Source organism: Salvia splendens, chromosome 9 (assembly GCF_004379255.2).
Source record: "Salvia splendens isolate huo1 chromosome 9, SspV2, whole genome shotgun sequence".
Taxonomy (NCBI): domain Eukaryota; kingdom Viridiplantae; phylum Streptophyta; class Magnoliopsida; order Lamiales; family Lamiaceae; genus Salvia; species Salvia splendens.
This window is the reverse complement of record NC_056040.1, coordinates 14,001,388-14,013,485: the sequence shown is the minus strand read 5'-3', so window position 1 is coordinate 14,013,485 and position 12,098 is coordinate 14,001,388. Positions and strand designations below refer to the sequence as shown.

The 12,098-nt window shown below is 38.3% G+C and overlaps 4 protein-coding genes and 1 long non-coding RNA gene across 5 annotated transcripts; 2 read left to right on the top strand and 3 right to left on the bottom strand.

Moving 5' to 3' along the window:
• Positions 1-2,096: 2,096 nt before the first annotated feature.
• Positions 2,097-4,746, bottom strand: LOC121748130 (cyclin-D-binding Myb-like transcription factor 1). Its single transcript, XM_042142352.1, has 2 exons — positions 4,618-4,746; positions 2,097-4,261 (listed from the first exon to the last, which is right to left on the bottom strand). The coding sequence occupies exon 2, from the start codon at positions 3,508-3,510 to the stop codon at positions 2,290-2,292; it is 1,221 nt and encodes a 406-aa protein (XP_041998286.1). The 5' UTR covers positions 3,511-4,261; positions 4,618-4,746; the 3' UTR covers positions 2,097-2,289.
• Positions 3,569-4,340, bottom strand: LOC121749183 (protein PXR1-like). Its single transcript, XM_042143775.1, has 2 exons — positions 3,646-4,340; positions 3,569-3,584 (listed from the first exon to the last, which is right to left on the bottom strand). Exons 1-2 carry the CDS (start codon positions 4,338-4,340, stop codon positions 3,569-3,571), a joined length of 711 nt encoding a protein of 236 aa, XP_041999709.1.
• A 94-nt stretch (positions 4,747-4,840) lies between the features above and the next one.
• On the top strand, positions 4,841-6,925 carry LOC121748132 (iron-sulfur cluster assembly protein 1-like). The gene is made up of 3 exons (XM_042142355.1): positions 4,841-5,241; positions 5,922-5,976; positions 6,495-6,925. Exons 1-3 carry the CDS (start codon positions 4,944-4,946, stop codon positions 6,643-6,645), a joined length of 504 nt encoding a protein of 167 aa, XP_041998289.1. The 5' UTR covers positions 4,841-4,943; the 3' UTR covers positions 6,646-6,925.
• Positions 6,926-7,534: 609 nt separating this feature from the next.
• LOC121748131 (probable protein phosphatase 2C 25) lies at positions 7,535-9,356 on the bottom strand. Its single transcript, XM_042142353.1, has 4 exons — positions 8,914-9,356; positions 8,337-8,678; positions 8,071-8,250; positions 7,535-7,956 (listed from the first exon to the last, which is right to left on the bottom strand). The coding sequence occupies exons 1-4, from the start codon at positions 9,271-9,273 to the stop codon at positions 7,795-7,797; spliced, it is 1,044 nt and encodes a 347-aa protein (XP_041998287.1). The 5' UTR covers positions 9,274-9,356; the 3' UTR covers positions 7,535-7,794.
• A 2,246-nt stretch (positions 9,357-11,602) lies between these two features.
• Positions 11,603-12,052, top strand: LOC121748299. Its single transcript, XR_006039435.1, has 3 exons — positions 11,603-11,646; positions 11,730-11,866; positions 11,967-12,052. It is a non-coding gene; the product is annotated as an uncharacterized LOC121748299 (long non-coding RNA).
• Positions 12,053-12,098: the final 46 nt, after the last annotated feature.

Sequence of the window (12,098 nt, the reverse complement as noted above, 5' to 3'; positions counted from 1 at the left end):
ACTCAAAGAACTCGTCCTAATCCCGGTTCACCTAAAAAGATAAAGATCATATCATACCCAAATCCACTGAAAGTTGATTTTCTACATGCAAACAGAAAATTTAAAGGACAAAATCTTCATGTATGGCATAGCATTTAGGATCTTCTAAAGTCAAAACAAAAGATGATAGACCAGAGTATAGATACCAATGAGACTAAGAGCATCCCCATCGCTATTCTCCGGGGCGGACGGCGTCTGTGTCAGCGGCGCGACACAGCCCCGTCCGCCGTTGTGCTCGCGCCAACGGCACGGCGCTGCTCGATAATAAAAGCACGTCCGTGCCGCTGAGCAGGTCGACGTGGCAGCGTGCGATTGACATTGCCGTTGTAATTTCCTTTTTTTTAAAAAAAATTGAAAATAATACCAAAAATAATAAAAAATATATATTTTCGTATTCCAAAAAATATATCCGTTTGTTACCATTTTTTTGAATTTTTTTTAAATTTTTTTAATCCCAAAATCATCTATAAATACACACATTCATCATCCATTTTCTCATACAACACATTCATCATTCATCTTTCTCTCTTACTCAAACCCTCTCTAAAAATTCAAAAATGGATTTCACCGATATCATAGTTGAAGCGGAGCGCGAAGAACAAGAATACTATGAACCATATCGTGCCGCCTATGAAGCCCAAGTCGCCGCCGCCACCCCCGCCCCTCATCCTTAACCAATTAGATCAAAACGCCGCTACATTCCTCGTGACAGGGAGGGAGCCCATGAAAGGCTCGTTGCCGACTATTTTTCCGACAGGCCGTGGTTTCCAAAAGATTACTTCCGGCACCGTTTTCGCATGTCAAAACGGTTGTTTATGCGTATTGTCAACACATTGTCCGCCCGTATTGAATATTTTCAATCACGTAGAGACGCAACCGGTCGGCAAAGTCTCTCGGCGTTGCAGAAGTGTACTTGTGCCCTCCGACAACTTGCTACTGGGCAAACGGCTGACCTCTTCGACGAGTATTTGCATGTGAGTGAATCAACTGGAATCCTATGCCTCAAAATTTTTTGCGACGGCATTCGTTTTGCTTTCGGTGAGGAATTCCTTCGGGCACCCACCACCGAAGATTGTAAACGGTTGCTTCTTTTTCACGAAACAGTCCACGGTTTTCCCGGTATGCTTGACAGTATTGACTACATGCATTGGAAGTGGAAGAATTGCCCGAATGTTTAGAGGGGGCAACACTTAAGCGGCCACAAAGGCGGCGGCCCAACGCTTATCCTTGAAGCGGTCGCCGACTACCGCCTATGGATTTGGCATGCATATTTCGGTGTTGCCGGATCCAACAACGACTTGAACGTGCTCTATTCTTCACCACTCTTCAATGATGTTTTGAATGGTGTGGCACCGGTGGTCGACTTCATCGTCAACGGAAATCCATACCACATGGGTTACTATCTCGCCCATGGTATCTACCCAAGGTGGTCAACTTTCGTGAAGACGCTCAGCAATCCGCAAGACCCGAGACGGGTTCTTTTTGCGAAGCGTCAAGAGTCTGCTCGGAAAGACGTCGAAAGAGCTTTTGGGGTCCTTCAAGGCCGATTCAACATTGTGAAGGCCTCATCTCGACTGTGGTACTCTAAGAATATTGCCGACATCATGTACACGTGTATTATCTTGCACAACATAATTATAGCTGACGAAAGACCGAGGGCGGCTAACTTTTACAACGAGGATAAAGCCGGAAGCTCAACCGCAAGATCTCCCCCACGCCGAGGTGTGCATACGACGGAGATGATCGAAACAAGACACACAATGCGCGACACCAAAGCCCACATTGAGCTACAAGAAGACCTAATCAAACACATTTGGGCGAAATTCGGCGACGAGTAGCGATTTTTTTAATTTTATGAATTTAATTATGTAATTTTTAATTTTTAGGACTTTAATTATGTAATTTTTAATTTTTAGGATTTGAATTATGTAATTTTTAATTTTTTAGTAATTTGTAATAGTATTCCGTGTATTTTTAATGCATTCTAATATTGTGGAAATGTTTTTATTTAAATTGAATAATAGAATGGTGGGACCCTTGAGCATGTCCTTGCGGAAGAGCATGGATGTGGGTGTTGTGCTCTTGGGGAAGAGCAGAGGGTAAAAAATGAATAAAAGTGGGTCCGGGCCCACTTCCATGCTCTTAGAGCATGGATGGGGATGCTCTAAAGAGAAATGGAGAGACAAAAACATTCAGAAGCGATTTTCTTCATGACATCAAGCTTTAAACTCCACAGCTACAAAGGGCAGATCAAGGAACCCTTGGTTTGCTATCCCAGGTTTCTCTTGCTTCAAGAAGATGTGGGCAGTATCTTTGAGCCAATACTTCAACTTGTTCAGCAAATGATTTATTTCCATTGGGACCTATATGTAGAACCATCTGGTTCCAACGCTTCCGACATACATCTCCAGCTCTGGTATCAATAAGATCATCCCAGTCGACATCTTCCACACAATTTGCATCCAATTGATAAAGTGCACTAAGCAGACGATAGTCATCTGAATCGGCCCATACACCTTGAGCTACCATAGGTGATGTTAATTGATTGTACCACTTTAGACAGCAGGTCGATTGAGGTCGGGTGGATAACTCATCACTAATTGCACTCCAACAGATATTGTCCCGCAACATTCCATGCTTGGACTTCTTCTCTTCAGAAAGTTTCAATTGTAGATCAGTATTCACCAGATCAAATAATCTCTGATACTCTTCTTGTGACCAATTTCCTTTCTTCCTACGTACCTTTATCCTGCGCCAAGTATCCTTGACATGCCATGCATGTTTACCAAGTTCATCTGCCAACGCCCTCCACTTGTTACCATGCTCTTCCTGGTATTTCAATATCATGTCATACTCTTCTCGAGTCCATTTCCGGCTCTTAGACCTCATAAATAAAATCCGAGCACGATAATAGATCGCACTACCCGGCCTGTATGGTATGGAAGATGCTATTTCTTTCCAGCAACCTTTCACTTCAGGGTGCTTGCCAGAGTTCAAGATCATTTGCAAACCTTCATCTCCTAACTCATGTTCCTCTATGTACTTCATAACAGCACCTTTCACAACCTCATCTTCCTCTCGTGTGAATCGCTTGCCCATTACCAGATTTTCCTTCTCTACATTACCATCCTCAGTATGTGATCTAGGAGGGAGAGTAAATACCTCAACCCGATCAGAAAATCTGACTTTCTTATTACTTTTGTTAGGTGAAGTATCATCTGAACCTTTCACCACCAAACAGGTCTTTCTCCTTTTCCCTTTCTTTGCATACTCAGCTTCATTGTCACGTTCATCACTAGAACCATTTTCCAAAACATTACTCTTCCTTTTCTTCCCTTCGATTGTGAATTCTGCTGCTTCATTATTTTGTGTCTCCTTAGTATTCAGAACGCTATTGGTATTGGAGTCACTATCAACATATTTTTGCTGGGCAGCAGGCAGATCATCTTTGTAGTTCTTCTTTTTCTTCATTTTATGATTATTCTTGGTGCCACCATCTTCTTTTGTTGACTGAGTATGATCTTCAACATCATAAGCACATTTTCCTGCCGTTTTGAAGATAAACCAACTTCATCCGATTTATTTTCAGTATGCGTGTCTTTTGACCTGGAAAAATGGACATCCTTCCTCCTTTTCTTGTCCTTCTTCATATCTTCCCTAATATCTGCGGCACTGGCTATGCGACTCTCACTATGCTCTAGGATCACTTCTCCATCTTTCTCTCCCACCTCACTGTCAATTCTTTTCACTTTCTGCTTAATCTTCTCTTTCAGAACTTCTTTGCCATTCACTTTTCCAGATACATGTCCTCCCTCTTGCCAATCAGTACTCTCGTTCCTCTTTACTTCGTCAGTATCATGTGACTCCACTATCTCATTCTTATCCTTCTTTTTCTCTCTTTGATTTCTCTCCCCATTCCTTTCAGCATTATCAATCTTTAGTCGACCATCACCAGATACTACACTCAATTCACCTTTTCTAGAACCACTCTTCATGTCAGCCTCAACATCGTCGGCTCCCTTACTTTTCTTAATCTGCTTTTTTTCTTTGCCCCTTTTATGATCCCTCTTCTCTTCAAAAATACCTTCATTCTCAGATGTTCGAGCGGACTCAGTATGGAACTCTACTATGCTTTTGGCACTACTTTTCTTATCATTTTTCTTCTGCTTAATTTTCCCTTCATTATTCAGATTCATATTATCGGCTGCACCTTCCTCACCCACTGGACATGAGAAAGACCAGAAACTAAGAATCAAAATAATAAACGAAAAGTACATAGCTAAAGCCTGAGAAGAATCCATGTTTTCTCGATAAGTAAGACTTTGTAAAGCATCTAGTAATTAAACTAGATGAATTCAACAATCATTACACTAAATTGTAACGTCGATTAAGCTATACACTAAAACATAGTAGTATATAATGAAAAACAAAATTTAAAGTAGCTTTACTGAGGAAAATTTTACAGTAACTGCTCCAATTCAGATAAAACGAGGGGGGAGAGCCAAAGCGAAAAAAAAACATTTTCCCAACGAAAAAAAGATGAGAATTCGAAATTGATGTAACGAAGTTGATATTTACATTGTTAGATGTAGCTTCCGGTAGAGAAGAGCTCTTCCTTGCCGATGGGGGCGCGGTGCCGGCGGTTGGAAGAATCTGGAAATAGTTTTACAGGGGGTTTTAAGAGAAAATTTACTTTTTTTAATGAATTCGTTTAATTCTAAATCAAACCCTAATTATTCACTTTTTTAATAATAAAAAAGTATATTTATTTTAAATATGTGGCCACCAATCACCGCCTCACCATTTTCACTGACTAATTGGGGAAAAAAGAGAGGAACATCTCAATCGGCAAATAAATAACCAAGAAATTCCAATTGGAAAAATTCTCGAAACTGAATCCAAATATGTTGAAGCATATAGCAACCACGAGTCTCGGCGTGCGTCTCCGGTGCTCCGGGGCTGCCGGCGGTATCGGACTGCGGCGGATGTACCACGAGAGAGTGGTGGACCACTACGACAACCCGAGGAACGTCGGGTCGTTCGACAAGAACGATCCGAATGTGGGAACGGGTCTCGTTGGAGCGCCGGCGTGTGGTGACGTCATGAAATTGCAGATTAGGGTTGATGAGGAGAGCGGTAAAATCGTGGATGCCTGCTTTAAGACTTTCGGATGTGGTTCCGCTATCGCCTCCTCCTCCGTGGGTATGTCGATTGAATTGAATCGTAAAGTTCTATGCTTTCCGTAATATCACCTAAAAAATTGAATTTTTGATTTGACATATTTTGTGGGTTGGTTAATTGATAAATTCGGAGCTGGTATTGAGGAATTAAAGATACCGAGCGAGAGAGAGTGGAGTTTGGTATGTTTTAGATTATGTGAATTGACCAGAGAATTGTAGTATTATCACCCAATTTGAGGAATTTAGTCGTGCCTCTTATGTTTGTTATAACCCAATTTGAGGGATTTAATTGTGCCTCGTATGTTTCCAGGGATATAAACCTGGAGTGATTATAGGTGCTTTGGTGGTGTTACTCGTTTTGAGTTAACTGTAATACTGTATGATGAAAGGCGAGCACGATGCCTTGTCTGTGTAGATATCTTTGGAATTTCTTATAAGCATGTGTGGAGATTGGGAATTGTTTATGTCCGTTGATTTTCGTGCTATCTTCTCGTTTTATTTGATGCTGCCACAATAGGTTAAACGTATATTTCCCCTGCTATTTCGTTACTACCATATCCTACTTTTTATCATATGCAGATGCAAAAGCAAATATTTAAACTGCCAGAGATTCCATGTTTTAGTCTTATATTCTTCTGCATCTGCAAACGAAGTTTAGTTCGCTGGAATATACTGCTATAACACAATATTTTTCATTTTCAGCAACTGAATGGGTGAAAGGTAAGCCAATGGAGGAAGTTATGACGATAAAAAATACGTAAGTTCCTAGCACATGCTTGATTCTATTGATGAACCTTTTTATTCGTGAAGTTCTTTACGCATGGTTAATTCATCTTATGGTCTTGCCCTCTGTTCCGTTGGTTTTAGTTTGTACGTCATGACTAAGGTTGGTCTGTGATTTTATGTGTTTATCTTTTGGCTTTAATCAAGTATTCAGCAAACATGAGCATAATTAATTCTGAGCTTCTCTCATTGGGGATAATATTTTCACTTTCTTTCTGAATTCTTAAATTATAAAGAATGAAAAGAAATAGAAATTTTAAGGAAACATTCAATGTTCTCTCAAACCCTCCGTCAGGCCTCCTTAACAGAAAATTATTCACAGTATGTGTTTGCTTCCAAAGCATGTCTGCTTTCGATGCCAGAAGCGCTTCACTTACTACAGTCCAAAGCTAAAAACTTCTTGTCTGGATGATTTAACTCACATATGATCTATGGGTTGCTCATATGGTTCCCTGTCGTTATTTGTCTTCCTCATTCATATCTGGACTGCAGGGAAATTGCAAAGCATCTCTCCCTTCCGCCTGTCAAACTACACTGCAGCATGCTTGCTGAGGATGCAATCAAGGCGGCTGTCAAAGACTACGAGGCAAAACGATCAAAGCCAAGTGCTACACCTCTGGAGGCCAAAGCTGCTGATGCTTGAGAATGCACACTCAGGCATTCCAAGAGACTGTTCTTGGTCATGTTACAATAATGTTTAATCTCAGGAAATCGATTTCGCTAGCTTTTTCTTTTTAAATGGTTGCTTTTCTTGCGATCCTATTAGCGTGAAACAGAAGATACTGTACATGAGTTTTTGGGTGTTCCATGCTTGTTGAATTGTGTTTTTGTCGTTTTGGAAATCTAGTTTATTTCTTCTATATATGTGGAAAATGCTAATGTTTTTACATACTTGTATTAAAAAGGTTCTCTTTTTCTCATTATCAAGTTTCTTTTGCTTGTGAGTATTACACTGAACTTTTGGAGCGACTTTGATGGTAGTAACTAGTAATATCCCCATCTTCAATTCAAAGACGTATATGAGCACAAGAGGAGTAATGGTTGTATATTTTCTATCTTGTTTACGAAAATTAGTCTTGTTTTTTTCATTTTGTTCGTCTATCAAAATCTATCTAATTATGATAAGCTTCTATCTCTATTTAGGTAGGTAGGTGTGTTTTATTTTTTACTAATAATGCTTTAATCACCTTTTCTTTCTATTTTTTTACTTTACCAAATTATATGTTAAAACACTTGATGTCTATCATCAAGACTATTTTTAATTGAAGAAGAAAGTATTAACTAGAAAAGTTGAATTTTGTTGGTACTGCTATAGAAGATTTTGAGTTGTGTGACCCATTTCAAGTTCTTTATAAAAGGCTTCTATTCAAGTTGGATTGCATTTTCCTAAGCAGGATGTAGTACTTAGATTTCTCTCAAGGACCGGCCATTTTGATTAATTATTTCAATTTGAAGCACCAAAACTCACATCTTCCAAACTCCCAGTCATAGATTGACAGTAGCATCAAAATAAAGAAAGCACTGTATGATGGTTAATAAAAGAATGCCAATTAATGAATAAATGGGACCAGTTAAATTTACAAAATCACTTGAGCAAATATCCCAAAAAAAGAATTATAATCAGACTATTCCCTCCTCCCACCAGCTGAAATCAGTAAATCAATGTAGCACTAAAGAATTAGGATCAGACTTGTGTCAAGATTCATTCGCATCAATCCCACCCCGGTTGCAACGAGAGCTTCGAAGGCAAGTCATCTCTATGTTAATTTTCCTCGTTTCTTCATCCAAACTGTTAATGGAATCTCCACAGTTGAATAAGCATCACACTAATGTCATCAGCAGAGCCTCTAGAAACTGAGAGATCAACAAGCCTTCTGCATGCTGATAATGGTTGTGGCTCTTCAACGTCTATACAAAATGGACGAGCAATGTCTATTGCTTCCTGATTGCTAACCTGCAAAACATCAAGAATAGTACATATATGAGACAGACCTACATTGCATCAACGCAGTGAGAATGTATGAGATGCAATCCAACAAAAGGGCTTAGATGATTGGTTGATGGTTACCTTATCCCATAATCCATCCGAAGCAAGGAGCAGAAACTCATATTCTGGATCAAGCTTAACGACTTTGGTCTCTGGTTCGGCTGTGACCCATTGTTTAAGGTATTGATCTCCAATAGCCCTCGAAACAGCTAGAGATCCTAACACTCGCCAAACGCCCTTCCGGCACTCAACAAAACCGCCCTGAAACAGCAAACGACATAAGCCTATGACCGAGCAAACCATCAATGTCCGAACACCAGGACTAATGCACAAACATGGTTGCTTACCGACATCTCAATCCTTTCCCTCTCGTCTTCCCTAGACGGGCGGTGATCAGAGGTGAGAGCCTCAGCCACCCCATTCTTGCTAGACACGGCACGACAGTCACCAGCATTGGATACCACTAAGTTTCCCCCGGTGATGAGGGCTGTCACGCAGCACGCCCCTCCTCGGACATCTGTCTTGAGGAAGTCAGAATCTGTGGTCAAGTAACCACTCTTCACAGCTAGCTCAATGCTGCTGTGATCTCCCCTCCTGTTTAGTTCATCTATAATGTTCCTGTCCAAATTCTCAGAAGCAAACTCAGCAGCCTTTGCACCCCCATGCCCATCAAAAATGCCAAAGAATGCCTACATTGTCACACACACACACAATTAAAACAGTACAACAAATCCATTCAAGAGAATCACATTTTTTCCATAACAATTCAATAATGAAGATAAAAAGCAATCAAGACTCATTCAAACTAAAACCTAGATTCAAAACCACATTTAACTAGGATTTCAAGAAGGAAAAAAGGTCGAATCTTTACACAACTATGTGTGCGTTTCTTCCTAAAAAAACACAAAAATAACAAAATTTTACCTGCTTAGAGTCACCTTGGATGCCCACAGCAGCAGAGTAACGATCCTCCATCGCATCCCTCCTTCCTCTCTTACAACACACGGAATACCCATCTCCCTCCACCTCCACCGCCTCCTCCGGAGCCCCCTCCGGCGCCTTCTTCTCCTCCGCGCAGAAGACCGGAATGTTGAGCCTCGGCGGCCTCTTCCTCTTCAAAATCGGGGACGAATCTCCGGCGCCGGAGAGGGCCTTGATGAGCCCGCTTGATTTCTTCAGCCAAAATAGCCGAGGAGATGAAGCTTTCGGAGAGCATACGGAGGCCGAAGACGACGACGGGGAGAAAACCGGCGAGCTCGAGATTGCAACCGTGCAAGAAGACATTTTTTTCCTTTACTTTTTCAACTCAAATTTGGTTTCTGCTTCTGTTTCTTCCAACGTTCGAATTTTAAGGATTTTGTAGAAGGGGGTAGGGTACGGGGGTGGGGTGGTAATCACTTCCTTGTAAACTCCGGTTTATATGATTGTTATTTGTCTCTTTCCCATTGAATTGTATTTTATGAGATGATGAAAATTTACTTTTAATTTTACGATCTTGACTAAGTCGGAATTAATATTCTAATTTTGGGGGCAGAAAAGGAGCGGGTCTTATAATTAGAGAATGATTGGATTGATGGAGTCAATTTATTTCCCAAACTGGAGTAAAGAAAGGGGAAGATTCAATATCAATTTTGAAATTTTCATGGTCTTGATTTGGTAACAAACATAACATGCATGATGCATGTATTATGGTAAGAAACTAAATTTCATGATTCATTGGTTGTCAATTTAGGCTGGATTGGTTTGATTGACCGTTACATATGAATCGGTCGTGATAGGGTTTCGATTATCTTATGGAATTAAATGATGGGCAAATATTTTACCTAAACAATCAATATCATTACCGTTTATAAGAAAGTGACTCATACTATTCTAATTTTAACATATCCCAATAAAGAATACAGATCAACGATTCAACATATATAGATTATACTTGCATAATTTCTTTAAATTTTCAATTAAACGGAATAATTTTGGGTTTAGTACTATAATTAAATTTCCCGCCTCGATCTTAGTTTAGAAATGGGAAGAGTCATTACCAATTTTGTTAAAAAACATGCATGTATCATGGTTCATTTTCTAACTTATCTCCGATTGTGCTAATTATAAAAAAAATAAAATGGATTAGAATAAGTTGAAACAAGAATACATAATAACGTTAGGTTCAATATACTTATTTGAGAAGCCCATTGCAAGTAACTTTTTGTTGCTCGTGATGAAGTGTTGCAAATAAAAGTTTTACTAGTACTGATTAAATGTCACATATGAATGAAATCAAAGGGTATATATAAACATCTCAGAGTGTTGTAATTAAAAAATGAGTTAAAAATAAAGAGTATCAGTACAAAATAAAAAAGATAAGATTTTTCAAGATACAAAGAAAGTGACTATGGTAAAAATAAATAGTGAGAAATGAAGGAGCCAAAAGATAAAACTTTTTTTTCAAAATAACAAGTTGAAATGTATTTAAGCTTTTTTTTTGTAATTTACTATATTGTATAGTATATCATATTTGCTAAAAGACTTATACCGAGTACCTAATTAGGAGTAGACTAAATTTGCTCCGTGAGGTTAAATGCGTATTTGTTGAATATGGTGTAAATCAAAAAGATTATCAGTGTTGTTATACTCCAAAAATTCAATACTTTTATCGTAATAACCTAAGGTCATCTCCAACCATTTACGCTAAACTCAAACCAATTTTTGAATATGTATCACATCAAAAAGTAGTTTTAATCCAACCATTTACACTATATTTAAAATGTAGTACATCATTTTTAGGTATTTGACTCACAAAATTTTTGCAGTAACAACAAATATTGTGTTATTCTATTGATAAATCTAAAAATGAATTTGGGTTTGTTGTATGATTGGAGAAATTGTGTACATGAAAAATGAGTTTTAATATATGATTGGAGAGTGAATCTAACTACTACAGTACTACCCAATCCGTAGGTTGGATTAAGCCGACTGTCCAATTTAATTGCAGCTTGTACTTATAGGCCCAAACATAGTACATTAAAAGAGCTAAAGTCTTATGCCTTATGATTTTACTGTTAGGGATCTTTGGATTCCTAAATAAAATCTAGTAATACTATCTTCCCTAAACAAATTAGCAATCATTCCACTGTAGAATTTATACGTCATGACATGAAAGCAAGTTTGAAATTTTAATTTTGAAGTGTGATATTCTGATATTCATATTAATCATATACTCCTATATAAGCCCATTGATGCGATCCGAGTCTTTCATCTACAAAATTCAACAGCTTGAGTAAGTAATAAAATTTGAATAAAAATGATTCTCAAATTAACATCCATTAATAAATTAAATTCCAGTTACCTAGTTTATATTAAAAAGGCTTACTTATTAAACCAAAAAAAATTGAAACTACGTAAACAGGATAGAACGCCGACAGAATCATCCCACTTGATTGAATTGGTTGACAAAATTAACTCGAGGGCTTCTCCATCTACATCGAGATCCAAAATTATATAATAAAAAACACTCATATAATCTTTATAAATTGACTTATATAATTATAGCTTATTTATTTCCGATTATGTATATATATTTATAGCTCTCCCTCATAAAATTCCAGCAATTTTGAAGCAATTACTCACCATTTTTTGGAGGCGACCAACATCTCAGAACTGGTTTGATTTTTCACTCACATTGCTAGTTAATTCAAATGTTTGGTTAATCAAATGGTGATTTTTTTCAATTTTTGTGTGTGAAGAATGGAAAGAGGCATCATCACCTTGGTTGGTTGGTTAAGTTTATTTATTTGGTCAGTTGTTGTGATGAGTGCTCAAGTTCATGGAGATCAATTAATAGACATTACTTTTCTAAAGAGTGCTATTCCAAAAGGAGCAGGTTGGTTACATTCTTATTTTAACTATTTATCTAAGCTAACAATTAGTTACTACTTCAAATATTTTCACCTCAACAAATAATCACTATTTCCATGCAACAGTTTGCTTAGATGGCAGTCCACCTGCTTACTCCTATTTTGAGGGATATGGAAATGGCTCAAACAGTTGGATTGTTTATTTGCAGGTAAAAACATAATGCATAAAAAATGTTTATTGATAGAAATTCATGGGTT